The following is a 13673-nucleotide window of genomic DNA, read 5'->3' as shown; positions in this document are numbered from 1 at the left end:
AATAAATAAATAAATAAATAAATAAATAAATAAATAAATAAATAAATAAACATGCCCCTACTTTCATATCTGCTGCCACATGTTCACGTCACTTCTGGTTAACGGGTCAACGGTCGTAGCAATTCTAACTCTGGTGCTGGTGCCAAAAAATTCTGTAAGAATTATAAGGTGGACAATTATTATTTGTCCACCTGTAGTCCGGATCACTTGTACTTTACAAATCTAGCTGTTAGATATACTTTGAAACTGCTGTAAAGCAAGATATCCGATAAGCAGATCAAAGAAATGTTGAAAATTGACTATATCTCAGTTCAATCGACCAATTTTAGTCCTTCTGTTAGGATACACAAAGAACATTTCTTTAGTATATTCAACAAACGCATTTTCATCAAAACATTTAGATCATGTTTTTAGTGCTTACCTTTTAGTACGCTCATAAGTAATGAAATGAAATGTTGAATTTCATTTTGTTAATATTACAGAGAATGGTGGAGCTGGCGAGACATCTTTGAGTGGCCATCCAGCTGAGAGACCTGCAGTTACGCTTACGACAACGGCGTCTGGTGGTAAGTGCTTGCCACCAATGCCGTTTTGAAAAGTATATATACATCGAAAAGGTATTCTGTTATATTTTGCAAGTAATAAAGGCTTATAAGAACTCTGGTGAGAAAAATATCCTCAGAGAGGAATATTCCTGAGCGGAGTCGGATAAGCTAATAAACTTCACATAGTGCCAAGTTTATTTTTATTAGGACTTGCCACAAAGAGAAGTACGGATTCTCACAGTATCATAGCAAAGCATTGCTGCGTATTACTTGTATACGCGAACAGAAAAATGTAGTAGGGTACTGCCTCACAGCAGAACACACAAACCTGAAAGGAGTAGAGAAGACCCCACACGGCCGCTTAATAGCCCAAACTACATTTCAATAGTCCACGATTCACCGGCCATGAATGCGCAGGACATAATGCCCAAGAGCAGGTTTTGTAGCGGTGCATGGAGTATACACCGAGAGTTCGCTGCTGCGCAAATGTGAAACATTTTTTTTCGTTATTCCCTCTCTGAACGCACTTGAAAGGTGTTCTAGCAAATACATGAAACGCCTATTACTTTTGAATTGAAACCCTGGTTTTCTGGTGCGTTTGTGTTTATTTTTCAGTTCAGGAATGCGTGTAACCTGCACTAATTTTTGACATTCTTTAAACTTTCTTCTTTAAGTTGAAGTTGATGGCCGCTAAATTGAGAGTAAATGCAGAAATGTGCAGTGCGCCATCAAGAGCGTAAGATATATTTTGTCGGATACTTTCATTTACATTATTTTCTCGTTACTCATTTGCGATAAATCACAATCACGTATACGAAGACTGGGCTTCCTTTAACTCATGACTGCTACGTGTATTGTTGCTAACCCTTTTTTGTTGTGGGGTTTGAAAAGGCACATAAAGAAAATATATTCAAAGCAAATAACGCGTCCAAGTTGTCATTTTCTGTCAGCATATGAGGACTACAATTCCAGATAATGCAACCAACACTATTGGCTAGCAGAATTCTCATTGAAATCTTTGGTTAATGCTTCGAAATGTTTACAATTACAACCGAAATCTGTGTTTTATTTACGGGTATACAGCATATAAAGAAAATCGTGAGGCGTGGCACAAGCTTGTGAGGATCCTCTGAGACCATAATATCGTTCGTATAGCAACCTTCCCGCCGGAGGTCGCTGCTGTTAGTTTCCCCGGTGCAGATTAATGGAACGACCACCCCTGACGACGTCCGCGGCACTCTGGCGGTTTGGGGAAGTGTAACGCACAGGTGACGGGGACTGCAAGCGACAACGTGGCGAAGCTGCTTGGCTGGTCGACAGGTGATCACGGTTCGGGGCACAACGGTCTTGCCGCGCCTGTACTCCGACACATCGGAGTACAGGCTCGGCAATATTATGAATTTGCCTTTTTTGCAATAGAATATCATTTTGGTTTCGCATTACAACCGAACAAATTATTTTTTATATTGCCTGCGTTCCCAATTCAACGACGGTTGTAGAATATAATCCGGTTTAGATCTCCGTAAATACGTCATGTAGCATTGAAGAAGCAAATTATAACGTGTTCTTTGGCCACGTTGAACAGACATATGTTCATTCGCACCACTGTGTGGGCGAAAATGCCGCTCTATAGAACCGAGTTTGTAACAATCTGAGTGTGTGCTGTACTATAGCCATGAGGTGACAATGTCTAACAATGTTTTTCGTATGATTATGGTGAAGCTTAACATAAGGATACAGTCCGACAATGACAGAATACCGTTGAGAACTACAACCGTCAGCGTCACAAGTGGGACAGAGCCAGATGAGCCGTTTAAATGCTGCCGGCGTAAATTGTGCTGAGCAACCTCAGGGCAAGAACACAACATATTTGCAAATACGCATTTTAACTAGTCATTGCCATGTTTTGCGGCACTATTTCTGCCAGACAAAAACACGAACGCAACAAGTATTTGTTAAGTTTGCTGTGAAAACAAAAAAAACACGCGACTACTCATATGGTTATATCTTGAGCGGATAGCAACGAATCATGCACTTACCCAATATTATTCAAGAGAGGCTACACTGTTCGAAACAACAAGGTATGCGCTAACAGTTTAAGCCTCATAGAAATCTGTTATGACTGCTTCTGTACAAACAGCGGTTTTCTGCGTGAATTCTATAAGCACGTTGGCTGGCTGTAATAAGAATGGGGATCGGCGACCTTTCCTTTGGTTTCAGATTTCACTGGTGGCTCCAAAACAGTAGAATTTACGTGTTACGCTTAAATTCCACTTATGCTAAGGATAACTTCATGTTTGAAAAAAACTGTAATGTTGTTGATATTCCGATCTCTGCGCGGCTATAAGGTAAATATATCCCAAAACCAGATAACATGCTGCTATCATCTCAGATAAGTATTTTCACCTAATGCATCCCCAAATTTTGCTAGATACAGACAAAAATGCACTACAGAGAACTTCTTGCAGGTGCAACATCTTCAACTGTGTCCACGGGCGAAGGTTCTGCAGCGGCAACGCTGCCAGCAGCGCCGGCTGGTAAGTGCAAATGGCCGAGGCCACGAACAAAACTTTGATGCGGACACTAACACGTTTATCTGTCTTGCAAGAGGCACTTCGTGGAGCATACTAGTATAAGTGGTGCATATATATTAAAGACACTTCCTCCAGCTTAGGCAGAAAAAAAGCAACTTAGAGGAAGACTGTAACGACTGTATTGCAGTAATTTCAACATACCATTACCGGTGACATGATGGTCAGCGTCGTTCTATTTCTATTGTCTTTTCTTTTTTTAAAGTGTTTCAGTTATTCTTTAGTTGCTGAAAATGTCTGAAATTCCTCGGCAATATTGGTACATTCACCAGAAATGCTTAATCAATAGTATTTGCGTCTACGGGTGTGCTAGTGGCTAAACATATTGCCCTAAAAATTGGTACATGGAGCTAGAGAGTCAGTATAGTTTATACGGCCTTAATTTTGCTAGATAAAGAGAAAAATGCACTACAATGAACTCACTGTAGGTGAAACATATTCAGGTGTGTCCACGGGCGGAGGTTCTCCTGCAACAGCGGTGCCAGCAGCCCCAGCTGGTAAGTGCAAATGGCGGAAGCCACGAGCAAAACTTTGAGGCGGACAATAACACGTTTATCTGTCTTGCGAGAAGCACTTAGGGGAGAAAACTGCTCTGTGTGGCACGTATATGTTAAAGACATTTCCTGCGCTTAGAAAAAAGCACCTCAGAGGAAGATGGTAAAGACTGCATTGCAGGAACACGTACTAACCTATTACCAAAGAAATGAAAGTCAGCGTCGTTCTTGTTCTGTTGTCTATTCTAAGGTGTTACAGATTTATCTTTAGGCGCTGAAATGTCTGTTATTCATTGCTCATCTTGGTACATTCGACAGCAATGTATTATAAATAGTATTTGCTTCCTATGAGTGGGCTAGTGCTTAAAATAATGTTGGCTCATTCGTAATCGAGAGTAGAAGTAAGCATGAAATGGCTACCGGCCAAGCAGATTGGTTGGAGATGATGCTAGCCACAATCTTAACTTGGGTATAGTGCATGTTCGCAAGGGCACACGCCACCACATCACACAACCATCCTCGGAGCGCTCTATCTATCTATCTATCTATCTATCTATCTATCTATCTATCTATCTATCTATCTATCTATCTATCTATCTATCTATCTATCTATCTATCTATCTATCTATCTCTCTCTCTCTCTCTATCTATCTATAGTCTGTCTGTCTGTCTGTCTGTCTGTCTGTCTGTCGTCTGTCTGTCTGTCTGTCCTGTCTGTCTGTCTGTCTGTCTGTCTGTCTGTCTGTCTGTCTGTCTGTCTGTCTGTCTGTCTGTCTGTCTGTCTGTCTGTCTGTCCTGTCTGTCTGTCTGTCTGTCTGTCTGTCGGTCTGTCTGTCTGTCTGTCTGTCTGTCTGTCTGTCTGTCTGTCTGTCTGTCTGTCTGTCTGTCTGTCTGTCTGTCTGTCTGTCTGTCTGTCTGTCTGTCTGTCTGTCTGTCTGTCTGTCTGTCTGTCTGTCTGTCTGTCTGTCTGTCTGTCTGTCTGTCTGTCTGTCTGTCTGTCTGTCTGTCTGTCTGTCTGTCTGTCTGTCTGTCTGTCTGTCTGTCTGTCTGTCTGTCTGTCTGTCTGTCTGTCTGTCTGTCTGTCTGTCTGTCTGTCTGTCTGTCTGTCTGTCTATCTATCTTATCTATCCCTTTCCTTATCTCTTCTATTTTCGTCGCAACTTTCAGTTACCTCAGATGACGCTTTCTTGTGGTTCAACTTTACGTTTTGAGAGTCAGGTGCGAGTGGCGCTCACATCTGCTAAAGATGAATGGGACAACTAGGACAGATGCACATTGCCGCTGGTGCGCATGCCCGCGAAAGGGAGGGTTTTGTTCGCGAACAGGCATTTAAATCGATGGTACTAGCAATTTCATTCTCTCATAAGTGTGAAGCACATTTCATTCGCACTACTGACTATGAATTTACTATTTTGATATGTACCTTTGAATGAAAATAAATAACAGCTTATTCTATGGCATACGGCTTTTCTTCTCACTCTAGTCGTTCACCTAGGAAGACAACCATCTTCGACTGGTTCCACAGGCGGGACGTTTTCAACTACCTCTCTATCGCCAACACTGAGCGGCAAGTGTCTCATCACTATCACTGTAGATTTTGTACCTATACTAGCACATATATTTTTCATATTGGGCTTACACGACTCACCGCAGCAGCACAGGTCACCATGTTTTGTGAGTATAAGGATGCCGCTAAGGTAAATATTGCACAAGTAAATTATTAACAAAGATGCATACAAGTACATCAGGTATAGAAATCGCACTAGAACAGCGTCCACACTCCAAGATGTTCCCTAATCACTCTGAGAAAAAAATGCATGAAAAAGCAAGTACGGCCAAATATAGTATGAAGAAAGCTTTGTCTATGTCAATTACTCACTATTGTAATATCGATACAACATATTTTGTAAGTTCAAAGCTAGATATCTGTGAGACTTGTCGCAAAGAAACATGCCAGAAGCGGCCTCGTATTTCGCCTAGGGGAATGGCGCACTGTTCCGCAGCCCCACTGCATTTTACAGAAAAACTACCTTTCTTTTATTACAGCACGTCATCTACACTATTAGGCAAAAAAACTTCAGGGTACACAGCAACGTGCTAACGTCTCTTCTTTCTTGAGAATTACAGCGAGTATTAGGATAACACTGCTGTCTCAATTTCAGTGGAAATCAAGTGCGTGGGGAGGGGGAGGGTAAGTAGTGAGTGAAACAACATACATGCACAAAACACAGTAGTCTCTTCTCATTCACTACCCTAGTGAACAAAAAATAGAACTCATATTCCCTACGTCTGCATATAATAGCAAGTCTTAAAAATAGATGTGCACGTAGGTCCTTTCCCCTTTCATGGCCCTTTCTGGCGGCGGCGTGCATCCAGACAGAAAACTCTGTTTGGTTGATAAACATGTATCTATATACGATGCTAATGGCTATTTTTACGGTAAAAAGACTCTCAGCGACATGTTGTTTTAGCAACACTAACCACAAATTTTTACTCCAATCTCTTTGCCCAAACAATCACAACCTTATTATAAAATATTGTTATTTTTAACAAATATATTCGATCAAGCAGCCGGCGAGCCGTCTTCAACTACGTCGGCAGGTGGAGTCCATTCCCCTGCACCGGTACTGACAACGTCGATCGGTAAGTGTTTCTCATCTCTTCATTACCAACGTTGTTTGTGGTGCCTAAAAGAGGCTTATATATTATTTTCATACCAGCGCTTGCGGAAGCCCGTCTTGCGATTCAGATAAAACGGATAGAAAATAATATTTCATGTTCATGTACGTTTGTAGGTGCAGAGAAGTACATAAATAATAAGAAACACCCGTTTGTTTGCTTTGAAAAGGTCTTGCCCAGTGTTGCAACTTGTATACTTCGTGAAAATTCTAATAAACGGTTACCTTAACACACTCTACTAAAAAGCACTTGAAAGAAAAAAGGCTGAATACAATAAATATGAAGCTCTACACATTCCAGTGTCCATTATCTTGACATCGACGCTAAAATCTTTGCTCGAAGAAAGCTGTGCACTTATGCAACCAGGCACACATAAACCCAGATTGCCTGTCTTGTAATGCACGACATGTATTTGTGCTCCAGGCCTGCAGCCCTCGCCTATATTTATAGGGCACACCGGCTGGCTCATCTCACTACGGATGATGACAGTGCACTCCCCCACTATATATATATATATATATATATATATATATATATATATATACATATGCCCGTACTTTCAGATCTGCTACCACACGATCACGTCACTTCTACTTTGTACATTTAGAGGGAACATCACGAGAGCAGTCGTTCCACGCCATATTTTAACACGAAAGTGTTTTATGCCGGGGTCCACCAAGACTTCACTGACGTATTTCCGTCACGGAAATATGTCATAGAACATAATACAAAGAAAGAAACCAGAAGAAAAAGTTCCACAAACATGCAAAATTTGGAAATCGAACCCACGACCTCTCGGTCCGCGACGATAGATCGCCGAGCGTTTAACCCATTGCGCCACAAACGCATTTGCAGAGAGCTACACAGACGCGCCTTATATATCTAACACTCCTCCGTGTACCCGCGCTCTTGCTCGGGGCGGTGCCGCCGCCTACGAGCAGAAAAGAGAAGTACTGCATTATGACACTAACGCGCACCGACAGTGAACGCTTCGGTGGTCTCAGCACTACGACGCCTCGATGCCAGCATTCGAAGGGACGCTGGCATCAAGAAGCACTACAAACGCCACCTAGATGGCGTTCACCGTACTCAGCACAGCGGAGCGTGGCCTCCGCAATTAGCTCTGAAAATGTTTCTGAAGTTGATCGCGGAGGCTGCAATTACGACGCGCTGTACGCGCTGATTTGACTCGGTGACGATTCAGTTACGTGCTTTGTCTTGCGCGTTGTATTAGTGTGTCAGTTACGTGCTTCGTCTTTCGCGTTGTGCTAGCGTGTGCAGCGTAGTGCAGCTTCCATATGCACGACGGTTGCTCATGGTCATCGACGTTGGTAGTCGTGATGGAGGAGACGTGCCACCAGGCGTCAGCGTGGGTGCATCAACGCCTAAGGGCGCTTTAGCCACAAAACACCAATAGACATTATATATCAATGTGCAATAAACATTACACTACTTCTGTGAAGACACGTTTCACTTTCGTGTTCTATACCGATTCCTATATAAGAGGGATCAACCGCATGTTTTTTTTTATTAAGGTACACTCAACGCCATTCTGGCATTACAGAAAGCTGTGTTACCCTTGTTTTGCGTTGTTCCGGATGTCAATATTGAGAAAAATCATGAGAAAATAAGATGTTAAATTATATAATTCTCAGCAATGGATGAGTGGCTAAAGGCACAGAATATGCGTGCACAAAATGAGTGGGTCGTACCTGTATTTTACTGGATGAAGTGCAATATATAACACGCAAACTATTGCTTTTAAAAGTAACAGCAACGATTTTATATATCTGTAAACGTTTCTTTTTTTTTCACTTTAATTTCATCTATTGCTGTTGGGAGCATTGCCCAGATGGTTGTGTTAAGGCGTGCTTCAACTACACCGTTTTAAAGCAATCACAATTACTGCGGCATCTAGTATTCCTTCGATAGGTTGTTCTCCGAACGTCAGTTTTCTATACTTTCGGGGTACTTCCGTGAATAAATCGTAGTAATACATTTGGGAGCCATGTTATGGCGGCTGTTATCTTTGCAGACATCAGTTGTTTTAATAGCACTCTTTCATAGCATTTTCACACAATGTTGTCGACCTATCAATTTGTACCCATACCGCTCTCACAAGTGCGCATAGATTGCACTGAATCTCGCAATTCTAGCAAAGAATTCTAAATGCTCTGAAAATGCTCTAAAATTGATCACATTAGGTTGTGAGTGCCTTTATTAGGTTAAATCTTGCGCATTGTCAACTGAAAGTGACCATTTTGTGTACCCACATTTTTACCGAAAACGTTTGCATAGAACCCACTGAATCTAGGAGGGAAGCCACTAGAATGATTTCATCGCAGGCGAACCGCATTTAACCGCGTAGATGGCTGTAGCAATTTTACTGTCGTGCTTCTGCCAAAAAAGATGCTGGATGAAGGATAACCTTGACAATTCTTATTTGACCTGTCCGCATCACTTGTACTTTACAAATTGAGTTGTTAGATATACTTTTAAATAACTGTAGTGCGAAATATGCGATAAGCTGTTCAAACAAATGTTGAAAATTAAGTATAAGTCAGTCCAATCGACTAATTTTATTTTATTGCGATAGCAATTATATGGACACTCCAAAGCAGATTTCTGCCATCGCCGTCGCCGTTGCCGTCGCCGTGAGGTTCCGTATGACGTCAATGGAGATGAAATCGTCGCCGCGCGCCGCCGAACGCTGTATGTGCGAGTGAAAGGGCGCGAGGGACGCGCTTCCACGCGGAGAACAAACGCGCGTTCTGCGCGTGCGTTAAGGGCTGCAGAAGTAGGCGTCTCTTTCCTCCTTTACAATCACCATATATGTAGAGCAAACACGCCTTCTTCGGACGCACGAAAGGCCGTGGGGGGGAGGGGGAGGGAAGAGAAGCGACGTTTAGCTGCAGCACCAAGTGCCTATTTATATCAGAGGCTCCGGCAACAGTCACCAACGCCGCACGCATTTTGTGCGAACGCGGGCAAAACGCCGACGGCGTCGACAACAGTTGTGCGTGTTGCCGGTGCTGCTGCATGTCCAAGTTTATACAGCTGATAAAGCTACTATCATTACTCCGTATAGCTCTCTACAAATTTGCTATCGTAATTGATGCTTCGCCTTTCAGGTGAAACTGCGACAACTTTTTTATGTAAAGATGCCAAAAGAACTTTTCTTTAATACATTCGACAAACATATTTTTCTCACAAAATTTAGATAAGGCTTTGAGTTTTTACATGTCCGTAAGCTCATAAATAATGAAATGCTAATTTTTATTTTGATAATATAGTAGAGAATGGCGGAGCTGGCGTAACACACTCGAGTGGCCCTACAGTTGTGCAACCTGCTGTTACGCTTACGACAACAGCGTCTAGTGGTAAGTGCTTGCCACCAATACCGTTTTCGAAAAGTATATAAACATCGAAACGTTCTTCCCTTACATATCGCAATAAAACCTCATAAGAATAACTACGGTGAGAAAACATCATGAGAAACATTCCTGCTTAAGATTGTGGGTGGTCTTTCTTCTTTGTTTTCCTTTTATTGCGATAGCAATTATATGGACACTCAAAAGCAGATTTCTGCCGTCGGCGTCGCCGTCGCCGTGAGGTTCCGTATGACGTCATTTGGAGAAGAAATCGTCGCCGCGCGCCGAACGCTGTATCTTCGAGTGAAAGGGCGCGAGGGGCGCGTCTTTCACGGGGAGTGAACGCACGGCGGAGAACAAACGCGCGTTCTGCGCCGTGCTCACTTAAGGGCTGCAGAAGTAGGCGTCTCTGTTCTCCTTCACAATCACCATGTATGTAGAGCAAACGCGCCTTCTTCCGAAGAGGGAGAGGCCGTGGGGGAGGGGGAGGGAAGGGAGGCGACGTTTAGCTGCGGCACGCAGTGCCTATTTATATCAGAGGCTCCGGCAACAGTCACCAACGCCGCACGCATTTTGAGCGAACGCGGGCAAAACGCCGATGGCGTCGACAACAGTTCTGCGTGTTGCCGATGCTGCTGCACGTACGTCCGCCGTGGGGTGAGCACAGCCATCGACCTCTCCCTTACCACCGAGCAGCGCTCCTATGACTGGGCTACAACTCCCGACACTTGGGGATCTGATCACTTCCCCATCTTGATCACCCCCGGGTGTGGGAGAAGGCCGAGGTCACGAACATACCACGTCACAGACTGGTCCCTGTTCAGGAAGCGCTGCAGTGAGTTGGAAGATGGCTGTGACCTCCTGAGTGCCATCATGGAATGCGCCCAGGCAGCCACAGTCCAGTGCTCTGCTCTGCCCGATACTCCTGCCCCGGATCTGCTCCTGCTCAACCTCCGTGCGTCCAGGCGACGCGTGGAGCGCCGAGCAATCCGGACGGGCAATGCAGAGCACTGGACCGAATACAGGAGAGCGGATGCCCGCTGCAGACGACAGGCCAGGCGCAGAAGGAGCCAGAGCTGGGGGAGCCTCTGCGCCACCATCGAGAACCGCTCCAAGGGCCCCCTGGCCTGGCGCCTCCTAAAGACCCTGACCGGCAGGAAGGTCAACCGCCACCCCGTCCTCGCGGTGGCTATCTCGCTGGGCATCAGCGAGGCGGCCCTGGCGGAGTTGCTAGCGGACCACTTCGCCCCCCCGGCTGCCCTCGCTGCGGCCATCCTGCCGGTCGGACTTCCCCCTGCCAACCCGCCTACCTGCCTGCTGGAGCTGCATCCGGAGTGGGCGACCAGCCAGATCGCGGCCATCTGCCAGGACTCACTGACTCTCCACGAGCTGCAGACGGCCCTGAGGAGGGGCAAGCGTCGCAGTGCACCGGGAGCAGACGGAGTGACACTCCAGATGCTCCGCAACCTGGCCACCAGTGAACAACGACGCCTGCTCGACTGCTACAACAACATCTGGTGGTCAGGACAGGTGCCGGAGGCCTGGCGCACAGCCATCGTGGCCCCCATTCTGAAGAGCAATAAGCCGGCTAACGAGCTGTCCTCATACCGACCGGTCTCTCTCACCTCCGCTGCCTGCAAGGTGATGGAGGCCATTGCTCTGGCACGGCTCGAATGGGTGGCCCGCGCCTGCGGGTTCCTCGCGGACCAGCAGACAGGCTTTCGGCGCCGAAGGTGCACTGCGGACTCCATCGCGGACGTCGTCTCCACCCTGGAGGACGCCAGGGCCAGCGGAGACCTTGCCATGCTCCTCCTCATCGACGTCAAGGGGGCGTTCGATGGCCTCCCACATGCGGTCGTCCAGCAGGCTCTGGACCTCCTGGGCATTGGCGGCAACCTGCGGCGGTTCCTGTCATCGTTCCTGAACGACCGCACCCTCAGGGTCCGCGTGGGCCATGCAAGGAGCACTCCCCGTCCGGTCGCCGCAGGCGTACCACAAGGGTCAGTGGTGAGCCCGTTTCTCTTCAACCTCGCCCTGGCCCGGTTGCCTGCTGCACTGCCGACCGACCCTCACTACAAGGTGGAGTGCTCCATCTACGCGGATGACATCGCCCTGTGGGTGCGGGGACCACCGCAGTCAAGCCGCCACGTGTGCCTGGCCCTCCAGAGAGCCCTGGACACCACGGCCGCCTACCTGGGAAGCATCGGACTCTCGGTTTCGACGGGGAAGACGGTGGCCCTCCTCGTCCACCCGAGAGCAGCGGCACGGCGCTCAGCTCCCCGGCTGCAGCTGGAAGGCGTGCGCATCCCATGGAGTACGACTGTGTCGTACCTTGGGCTGCGCATCGACCACCGGCTAACCTGGCGACCGGCAGTCGGGGCCATGCAGACCCAGACCATCAGGGTCCGCAAGGCCGTGTCGCAGCTCCTTGCTCATGGAGAGGGCTGCTCGGTGAAGTGGGCCCTGCGGCTCTACGAGGCGGCGGCCACATCACGCCTGCGGTACGCCCTCCCGCTGGTGGCGCTGCCGCCACGCCGCCTCGAAAAGTTGGAGCTGCAGCACCGGGCGGCCATCCGACTCTGCCTGGGCGTCCCCCGGAGCTCCCAGATTGCCGCTACCCTTGCGGAGGCTGGAGCATGGCCCCTGTCGCTCCTCTTCCTGCAGCAGGGGCTGAGGCACGTCGACCGCCTCCACCATGCTCCTGATTGCAGAGGCCTGCTGCGTCGCCTCCAGTCCCGGCCTTCCTCAAGGATGGGTCAGCTGTGCCGCCTCTACGAGGAGGTGGTTGGCAACCCACCGCCGAATGCGGTACAGCTGCCCCCACCGCAGAGGCCTCCTGTCCCCATCGCCACGGAGCTGCCCGGGATTTCGAAGAGGCGCTCGCCCGCTTGCGCCCTGCAGCAGACGGCCGCCTGCCTCCTGGACGAGACCCTCGGAGACCACCTCCTGGTGTACGTCGACGGTTCGGTGGTACCGGACACCGGCTCTGCCACGGCGGCCTGCACGGCTCCAGCCCTGCAGAAGAGCAGGCAGTGTCGACTGCCCAGACACGCCAGCTCGACTGCAGCGGAGGTGGCAGGCCTCCACCTGGCCGTCGACCTACTCTCCGAGGAGCTTCCTGGGATACCAGCGGCCATCCTCTGCGACTCCAAGGCAGCCCTCCTCGGCCTGCAGAGGCCAGAAAGCGCCCGCCTTGGAGTCGCACTGCTGTCTACCCGGCTGACAGCGCTGCAGGACGCAGGCCACCCGGTGTCCCTGCACTGGATCCCCGCCCACGTAGGGATCCCGGGCAACGAGGCAGCCGACACCCTGGCGAAGGACGCCCACCACACCACTGTGCCCCTCAGTCGGGCCGTGACGGAGGGCGACTTCACTGGACTGAGGCTGCGGCGACACCTGGCGACCCACCACCCAGACAAACGGGTGGCACTGGGATGCCCCCCACGACCACTCCCCCAGCGAGGCCTGGCTCGCAGGGAGACCTCGCTCCTTCTCCGGCTCCGCATCGGCTGCAGCTGGACGGCAGCACGCAGCTACCGACTGGGACGAGCGACGTCCCCGGCCTGCAGCTCCTGCGGGGAGCCGGAGACGATCGAACATCTCCTGCTGGCCTGCCCGGCGTACCTCCAGCAGCGGGGCCCACTCCTGCAGGAGTTCCGCCGCCTGGGCCTCCCCTCTGGCAAGGAGGAAGATCTCCTCTTCCCCGGCCGACACCACCTTTCTGCACTTCGAGGCGTCGTGGAGTTCCTTGACTCGTCAGGGCTCTCCGCACGCCTCTAAGGACATTTCTACAAGCGGGAAGGCCTCACGGCCTCCCACCCCACCCCGGGCCTGACCGGCCTGGCACAACACCCCTGCAGACTCTGCAGCACACCAAGGCCTTCCATCTCGGCCTGATACGTGCCGCCTATGCCTGCCGGTTTTGCTTCGCCCAGCCATGGCGACTCCACTCTATCCCTTCTTTCGCTCCCACTTACCCCTCCCCGTTGGCAC

At 48.8% G+C, this 13673-nt stretch overlaps 1 protein-coding gene and 1 long non-coding RNA gene across 2 annotated transcripts in view; both read left to right on the top strand.

Annotated features, from left to right (window-relative positions):
- Positions 1 to 481: 481 nt before the first annotated feature.
- LOC125946703 (uncharacterized) lies at positions 482 to 5197 on the top strand. The gene is made up of 4 exons (XR_007467795.1): positions 482 to 566; positions 3014 to 3082; positions 3580 to 3633; positions 5114 to 5197. It is a non-coding gene; the product is annotated as an uncharacterized LOC125946703 (long non-coding RNA).
- A 100-nt stretch (positions 5198 to 5297) lies between these two features.
- LOC125947094 (nascent polypeptide-associated complex subunit alpha, muscle-specific form-like) overlaps positions 5298 to 13673 on the top strand; it is a 42365-nt gene continuing 33989 nt past the window's right edge. Inside the window, exons 1-2 of the mRNA XM_049671440.1 lie at positions 5298 to 5304; positions 6202 to 6273. Of these exons, the coding sequence (XP_049527397.1) occupies positions 5298 to 5304; positions 6202 to 6273 (79 nt within the window). The remainder of the gene's footprint in view (positions 5305 to 6201; positions 6274 to 13673) is intronic.

Source organism: Dermacentor silvarum, chromosome 7, assembly GCF_013339745.2.
Source record: "Dermacentor silvarum isolate Dsil-2018 chromosome 7, BIME_Dsil_1.4, whole genome shotgun sequence".
Taxonomy (NCBI): Eukaryota; Metazoa; Arthropoda; class Arachnida; order Ixodida; family Ixodidae; genus Dermacentor; species Dermacentor silvarum.
This window is presented reverse-complemented; position numbering and strand designations above follow the sequence as displayed.